This window comes from Molothrus ater, chromosome 20 (assembly GCF_012460135.2).
Source record: "Molothrus ater isolate BHLD 08-10-18 breed brown headed cowbird chromosome 20, BPBGC_Mater_1.1, whole genome shotgun sequence".
In the NCBI taxonomy this organism is placed as follows: Eukaryota; Metazoa; Chordata; class Aves; order Passeriformes; family Icteridae; genus Molothrus; species Molothrus ater.
The window spans coordinates 5,646,495-5,654,556 of record NC_050497.2 but is presented as its reverse complement, the minus strand read 5'-3'; the positions used below and the strand labels follow the sequence as shown (position 1 = coordinate 5,654,556).

Genomic DNA, 8,062 nt, shown 5'->3' with positions numbered 1-8,062 from the left:
CCCCAGAGGAGTGTGACAGCCCTGTGGGTGAGGTTGCCAGCCCTGTGGATGAGGCTCCAGCCCTGCAGACAGGACTCTGCCATGCACACCTGGTGCTCAGCCCCTGTGGGGGTGCGAGCTGGGTGGCATCACTGCCAGCAGGAGCACTGCCCACCAGCCATTCTCTTGTTCTGGGGACACTGACGTGCTCCATGACAGTGTCACCATGCAGGACAAGGTGGCCTGGACCCAGCAGGGGTCTGGTGTCCGTGTTTCCCAGGGAGCTGGTGGTTCCCACCACCAGGATGCTGGCGGTGGGAACCTCTGCCACAGCTCGGTCCTTGGGTGCTGCCCACCCTGGGGACCAGGTTCGAACAGGCCGAGATCGAGCTCTTTGTGCTGCACCTGAACACAGCGATGGCTGGGGGAGGAACTCAGCTCCCCTCAACCAGACCCTGGAGTCCTCCTGTCTGGCCATGGCCTCCCTACATCACAGCCACAGCCGCAGGAGCAGAAGCTTTGTTTAACTCCTGACGTGTTTAAGCACACACGGGGCACACGGCGCTTTAGGGCCACCGGCACCGGGGACCGCTCGGTGCTCCCGGGCCACGAGGAGGGACAACATGGCGGTGGCCCCAAGGACTACAACACCCACAAGGCCCCGCGCGGCGGCTGGGTCACGTGACTACGTCGCCGGATCACGTGGCGGAACGGGCGGGACGCGGTGCTGTGGCAACGGCGCGGCCGCCATGGCCAAGCAGTACGACATGGTCGAGTGCCCCTTCTGCGACGAGGTTTCCAAGTACGAGAAGCTCGCCAAGATCGGGCAGGGCACCTTCGGGTGAGTGCTCGCCGGCCCCAGCCGTCCCTGGCCCAGCGCGGCCCCGGCCTTCCCCGGCTCAGGCCTGCAGCCGGGGCCCAGCCCCGCGGCCCATCGGCGCCTGCCTCGGGTGCTCCGTGCTCGCGTGTCCTTTCCTCGGCCGCCCCTCTGGCTTCAGAGAAGAAGTCTGCCTCCTGGAGCCTCTTTTCCCCAGCCTGAGACCCCGCTCTGTCCCAGCTCTCGCAGAGCAGAGTTAACTTTGAAAACAGTTAGGGTGGAGACCTGTAACTTGGCTCCAAATGTGCAATTTGGCTCCAAATGTGCAATTTTTTGCTCAAAATGTGCTACATTACTGAAAACCCTTATAAAGCTACAAGAGCTCTGGGGTCTCTGTTGGTTCAGTGAGTGCTGAGGGCCTTTGGCCCAGGGAGAATGTGGCTATATTGGCTCAGCACAAAGATCTTTGTAAAATGCTTTAGTGTGTCTTTGTTTGGGTTTGTTCCTTGTAAGTGGTGCGTGGCTTCTTTCTTCTGCTGCTCATAGATTTTTTTTTCTGTTTTTTTACAGGGAAGTTTTCAAAGCCAAACATCGCCAGACAGGCAAAAAAGTAGCACTGAAGAAGGTGTTGATGGAAAATGAGAAGGAAGGGGTAAGTGTGGGTCGTGGCTGGGTTGGGCCTTTTGTCACCTGGGCTGCAAAGGCACATGGCAGCAGCGAGGGGACTGGGCTGCATGGGATGGCTGCTGGGAAGTGACACTTCCTGTGTGTTTCTTCTCCTCGGGGACCCCCAGCACAGGGCTCCACACTGGCTGTGCTTGTGGAGGAGCTGGATGATGTGTGAAGCACATGCTCAGGGGTTGGGCAGAGAGTTAACAGCTTAAACAGCAAAAGCAGCAGCCAGAGAGGCTGTTCTGCAGCTCAGGTTGGGCTGTACCATGTCCTGGTGTGAATGTAGGTGAGGAGAGGAGGGCAGGACCTGCCAAGCTGCCTGGTCACACCTCTCCTGTTCTCTGGCAGAGGTGGCCTGGCCTCCTGCACCTCCAACCTCCATTCTCTCTTTCTCTTTTCCAGTTTCCCATCACAGCCTTGCGAGAGATTAAAATCCTTCAGCTGCTCAAACATGAGAATGTGGTGAACCTCATAGAAATCTGCAGGACCAAAGGTACTTTGCAGGGTCTCCCTCATGTTAATGATGGCTTTTCTGAGCCCTGCTGAGCAGGCTGGTGTCTTGTGCTGGGAGTGGGGTGGTCTAGCTGAGCATGGGTCTCTGTTCCTGCCTGGGACATGGGGTGACAGGTCACTTATCTTGGAGAAGAGTTTCTAAATGAGTCAGGACGTTGCTGAAGCTCAGCTGGAAAAAGCTGTTGTAGTCCTGCCAGGATGTGCCTGTGCCATAGCAGTGAGTGCTGCCTGTGCTGGGAAACTCCCTTCTGAGAGGCTTTAATTGAACCAGCACTGGGCAGACTTTGGAGCAGAGGCTCCTCAGCCTCTCTTGGTTGGCTTGTGATGGTTTCTGGCAGCTCTGAGCTGATGACACAGCTCCAGTTGAGGCTCACTCAGCATCTCTTTCTGTGGCTGATGTAACTGCTTGTGCTGGGAGGGCTGGGACTCCACAGGGGCAGTTCTGAGCTGCTCTTCCACCTCCTCCCTCCCACCTGATGCCATGTGCCCTCACTGCTTCACAGGCTCAGCAACCTGGCCTGGCTCTGTTTACAGTGAAACTGATATTTAACATCTGCTAGAGTTTATATGTAATACTCTCACATGGATTTGTACTGGAAGAATACTTTGGAAAGTGACAGTTGATGTTACAGTCTGCCCTTCCCTAGCCAGTCATGTCAGTGAAATAAAACCAAAACTGAATAGTATCTGGTGTTTTTAAAAAAAGTCCAGTCACTGAACGGGCACTGTCTGGCCTAGGGGTGGGAAATTCAAGATACTCCAGTACTCAGCTGTGTGTAGATTTCTGTCTGAATAGGTATGAGTAAAAACATCAATGACAAGTTAATTTTTAATTCACTCTGTGATTAAAAGAGCTGTGATGATTGGATGTCTGGCATACCAAAAGTAAATATTTTTGTAGACATGTCATTTGTTCCCTTTTTATGTTTTGTTTGTATTCCAGTTTTCATCCAAATCTACCTTGACCTCAGTTTGCAATAAAGTAGAAATGTTTCATTTACTGTTCTCAAACGTGAGGCTTTTCTGTTTTTACTTTGGAAAGGTGTGTTTGGGGCAGTGCCTGTGTGAGGAATGCAAACCCAGTGTAGCAGGCACCCTCCTGGCTGGGGAGCACAGCAGTGTGCTTCTCTGGGGGCTAAGCTTTTCCACTTGGACATGCTGATCAGCAGGTTTTGCTGATTACAACTGATGAAAATCAGCTTTTCTTTTTAATAACGTTTTGTGTGGGTGCTCTAGGAACAAGATTGAAATTGATTCCTTCACCTAAAGTCTGCTGTCATTGGCTTCAAATTGCACTAGGAGTTTTGTATCGCTTTGATCAAGATCAGTCGTTTTTTGCAGATCCTGTTTGAGGTTGCAGGAAATCTCACTTTTTAATGTGAGATAAGACAGATTTTCTGTGTTTCTGCATTTTTCCTGGGGCTGTCTGTGAGTGCCTCCTCTATCTCTGGTGCTTGGCTGGCAGCCACAGCTTGCAGGGAGGAAGCCCCACAGCCATTACGTGCCCAGAGCAGCACGAAGTGAAGCTTTCAAAGGTTGCCATGCCCTTTCCTCGCCTATCTGATGACATTTGCTGCACCAATCCTCATCTCCTGTTCTCATGTTGCTAGTTTTTGCTCAGTTCTTCTTTAAAAAGGACCTTGAGGCCTGCAGGCTGTCTGGTTCTCTGTGTTCCTGTGCCCTGAGATTCTGTGTAGGGGGTGTTGTATGAGCTGCAGGGTGGTGGGAGGTAGGAGGAGCTGTGACCCAGTGAAGGGTCCCTCACTGGCAGCCTCTGTGTGCCTCTCCTGCAGCCTCTCCATACAACCGGTGCAAGGGCAGCATCTACCTTGTGTTTGATTTCTGTGAGCACGACCTTGCTGGCCTTCTCAGCAACGCCCATGTCAAGTTCACGCTGTCAGAGATCAAGAAAGTTATGCAGATGCTCCTGAATGGACTTTACTACATCCACAGGAACAAGGTAATGGCACAGACTCCTGCTGTGCTCAGAGGGTGTGACAGTGTTCACAGGGGTCCGAGGATGAGGGAAGAGGATCTGACTCCATGTTTCAGAAGGCTTGATTTATTATTTTATGATATATATTATATTAAAACTATACTAAAAGAATAGCAGAAAGGATTTCATCAGAAGGCTAGCTAAGAATAGAAAAAGAAAGAATGAATAACAAAAGCTTGTGGCTCGGGCAGGGAGTCCGAGCCAGCTGATTGGCCATAAATTAGAAACAATGGCATGAGACTAATCACAGATCTACTTGTTGCATTCCACAGCAGCAGATAATCGTTGTTTACATTTTGTTCCTGAGGCCTCTCAGCTTCTCAGGAGGAAAAATCCTAAAGAAAAGATTTTTCAGAAAATATCATAGCTACAAGAGGATGGCTTTCCAAGGAGCAGGTAGACACCTGCTCCTTGCTCTTAGCACAGGCTGGAGGGAAATCATTGTTTCCCACCTCTGCAGCCTGAGCATCGTGCTGGTGCAAGACACCCAAGGAGGGCACTTTAGTCACTCAACTCTTCAATGTCTGTGCTTGTACAGATCTTGCACCGAGACATGAAAGCAGCGAACGTGCTGATCACGCGGGATGGAGTCCTGAAGCTGGCAGACTTTGGGCTGGCTCGAGCTTTCAGCCTGGCTAAGAACAGCCAGCCAAACCGCTACACCAACCGCGTGGTGACCCTGTGGTACCGGCCCCCAGAGCTGCTCCTAGGTAGGAGGAGCCCCGGCTGGGCTCTGCCGGCTTCTTGGCCCTTCCCAGCCCTCTGTGAGGCTAACTGGGCATCTCCGTTTAGGGGAGCGTGACTACGGCCCCCCCATTGATCTCTGGGGTGCAGGCTGCATCATGGCGGAGATGTGGACCCGCAGCCCCATCATGCAGGGGAACACGGAGCAGCACCAGCTCACCCTCATCAGCCAGCTCTGCGGATCCATCACGCCAGAGGTGAGGATGAGGGCGGGGATGGGCTGTGGAGAGCAGGAGTGTGGGCAGAGTCTGGGACCAGGCACTCGGGCCTCTTCCCTGCCCTCTGTGCTGGTTGCTGTTTGCTCCCAGCAGTGGAGTGTGCCTGCTGCTGGCAGGGAGGCTGGAGAATCTCTAGCCTGTGTTTTGGGGTTTTCTCTCAGACAAACACTCTCAATTTCTGCTTAAAGTAGGGTGAGGGTTTTTATTCTCAGGTGTTCTGCGCTGGTCACCTTGAAAAACCTCTAGAATTCTGTCTTGTGATTTGTGGCATCAGCTCAGCTCTGGTGTGAGCGCCCGGCCCCTTCTCAGCTCCTCCTTCATCTGCAGCTCGTCCTGCCCTCTTGTGGGGAGCAAGCTGAGGGATCTCAGCCCAGACTGAGATGTGGTGCTGGCAGTTGCCGAGTCCTCATCCTGCTGTCACAGTCATTATGTAAATACTCTGAAGGCACTTTCTTTGGCAAGTAGCTACCTGCTGTGGTTCTCCCAGATCGAGATAAGTGCTGGTGATTGCAGCAGGCTTTGCTTTCTAAGGATAAAAGGTGCCACATCCAGGTGATTATTTAGCAATCAGTTTTGTCAGTTGATCTTTCTGATGTGGTAGCTGGCTAGAACCATGCTCTCTAGTAGTTCTTTCATGGGGGAACCAGAAATCCTTGAGCATCATTTCCACACCAGGAAGACTGTCCTGAGTTATCCACATGTCTCCAGGCCTTTTGTTCCTCTTTGTTGCTGTGAGAACAGTGTCTGCTAGCTTGGAGGCTATAAAATAGAATTGTTATTTTGGTTTGCCTGAGGGTGTTTGAACCAAAAATGGCTTGTCCTTTCCATAACTTCTTGCCAACTCCACTTCCAGCAGTGCCAGAAATCCCAAATAAACCCCATCCTACACCACCCAGAGCTCATCTTCCCATTCCCAGCCGTGCCTGGGTTATCATAAGGAATAATCTCATAGGAATTTTTTTTCTGATGGACAGATAATTTTTAATTTCCTTTCCAAAGCCATAGGAAATCCTTTCAGGGCATCAAGTTTTCAGGGCAATCTCCAAGTGGGATAAAACCACTTGAGAATTTAACAGGAAAAAAAAAATCAGTAATTCCGTAAATAAAAATAAAGTTTAGGAATAAATCAGGTTTTCCTTGACTAAAGCAAACCCTTGGAGCTGTAAGAGATGCCTGACAGGAATTGTCATTATTTTTCCCTAATTAAAAGACATTCCTAAAAGGAATCATTAAAGACCCATCAGCAACAAGAAGCAGCTAAAAGAAAAAAAACATGGTTTGTCCCAAAATAATCAAATTATACCCTATGGATGCTCCTCTTGGAAATGCCTCTTAGAGCAAAAAAGCTGGACATCCTTTTAATTATTCTTTGGGATAATGTTGGAGCTGGATGCAGATGAGACATGATCCAGGGAAAGCAAAGGCACTGGATAACATTTATGAGGATTCAGGTGGTGACATTTATGAGGATTAGGGTGGTGGTAGGAGATTGGGTGGCTCATGGTAGCGGGAGGAGTAGGGCGATTTCTAAGTCAAACAGGAGGAAGAGGATGGCTACTAGGAAGAGGTGGATTGAGAAGGGGAGTCAAGCAGATCCCTGGGGGTTGAATCCGCATTCGTATGGGGATGGTTTTTCTGAGTCAGGGGTTATTTGGGCGAGTCAAAAGTATAGTGCAGTTAGGAGGATGCTTAGGGTCAGTGATAGTTCCCACTGCTGGAACTGCCATAATTTCTTGCCAACCCCTTTTCCTACCCTTGCCAGGTGTGGCCGAACGTGGACAAGTACGAGCTGTATGAGAAGCTGGACCTGCCCAAGGGGCAGAAGCGGAAGGTGAAGGATCGCCTCAAGGCCTACGTCAAGGACCCCTACGCGCTCGACCTCATCGACAAACTGCTGGTGCTGGACCCCGCCCAGCGCATCGACAGCGACGACGCCCTCAACCACGACTTCTTCTGGTCTGACCCCATGCCCTCAGACCTCAAGAACATGCTGTCCACCCACAACCAGTCCATGTTCGAGTACCTGGCCCCGCCACGCAGGAGGGGCGGGCACATGCCCCAGCAGCCGGCAAACCAGGGCAGGAACCCAGCAGCCACCAACCAGACTGAGTTTGACAGAGTGTTTTGACATCCAGCAGGGTCCTGGCTGGGCTTCCCCACGTTGAGTGGAGATGTCCTGGCAAGGTCTTTCTGTCTAGGAAAGGACTTTTTTCAAGGTGACTTGACTGATGGTATTATCAGGGCTTGGCCATCTCCTTGGCCACCGCAGAGCTGCGTGGCTTGGGAAGGTGATACCTGTGAGCTCGACGTTGTTTCCCTCCAGTTTCCTGTCTCAGAACTTGTTTTTGTCCCCCAAAAGTCTGTATTGGTTACATTAAACTTGCAGATCAATTGGTATGGATCTGGTGATGGAAAATGTGTCTCCATCTATGCTGGGGCTCTTGGCAAATGGTACTGGGACTGGCAGGACTGGGAGTAGCTGCCCTGGACCAAACTGGGCCCTGCTTGGAGATGTCTCAGCTCTCTTGGTCTGTCATAGCTCCTGCATGGAGTATGCTCTGAGCGCTGAAGTGTTGGTGAAGGATGAAGCAGGTGCTTCTGAGTCATCAGATGTGTCTTGGGGAAGGCAGAATCACCCTAGACAGCATGACTAGCTCTCCTTGGAGACTGGAATCTAGCCTAAAAAGGGCTTACTGGGCAAACTAGAGAGGTGGCTGGCAGAGTTGGATGCTCCATGTAGCTAGGAGACTGGGATAGCTGGTTTCTGTGACAGCACATGGCGTCCATGCTTTCTTAATTGCAAACCATGACTGGGAGTGACATTGGATACACCCAACCTGCTGCAGCCAAGCCTGTGCCTCAGGCGAGACCTGCTCTCCTGCTGTCTGCAGGGATTTCAGGATAGTGTGGCAGGGCTGGTCACTGTGCTGAGAGCAGGGAGACATGCATGTGTCCCCTGCTCTCTCCTGGAGCTCTTTACATGAGACTAGAGCAAGACCACTGCCTCTTTTGGGCACAGTGACTAGCCTGACCCGCTGGGATCACCTGTGCACACTTTATGTCAGAACTCGTCAGGATCAATTCATAGAGAGCAAGTGCTCTTCCACAGCTGCACAGTGTCCC

At 51.4% G+C, this 8,062-nt stretch overlaps 1 protein-coding gene across 1 annotated transcript; it reads left to right on the top strand.

Annotated features, from left to right (window-relative positions):
• Positions 1–703: 703 nt before the first annotated feature.
• Positions 704–7,340, top strand: CDK9 (cyclin dependent kinase 9). The gene is made up of 7 exons (XM_036394205.2): positions 704–820; positions 1,367–1,448; positions 1,871–1,961; positions 3,775–3,941; positions 4,516–4,687; positions 4,770–4,918; positions 6,702–7,340. Exons 1-7 carry the CDS (start codon positions 729–731, stop codon positions 7,065–7,067), a joined length of 1,119 nt encoding a protein of 372 aa, XP_036250098.1. The 5' UTR covers positions 704–728; the 3' UTR covers positions 7,068–7,340.
• Positions 7,341–8,062: the final 722 nt, after the last annotated feature.

Excerpts from the sequence above, each read along its gene's own strand:
- CDK9 (XM_036394205.2), top strand. The coding sequence starts at position 729 with ATGGCCAAGCAGTACGACATGGTCGAGTGCCCCTTCTGCGACGAGGTT. Across the intron at positions 1,449-1,870 it reads TGGAAAATGAGAAGGAAGGG|TTTCCCATCACAGCCTTGCG; the intron begins GTAAGTGTGGGT and ends TCTCTTTTCCAG. Across the intron at positions 3,942-4,515 it reads ACTACATCCACAGGAACAAG|ATCTTGCACCGAGACATGAA; the intron begins GTAATGGCACAG and ends GTGCTTGTACAG.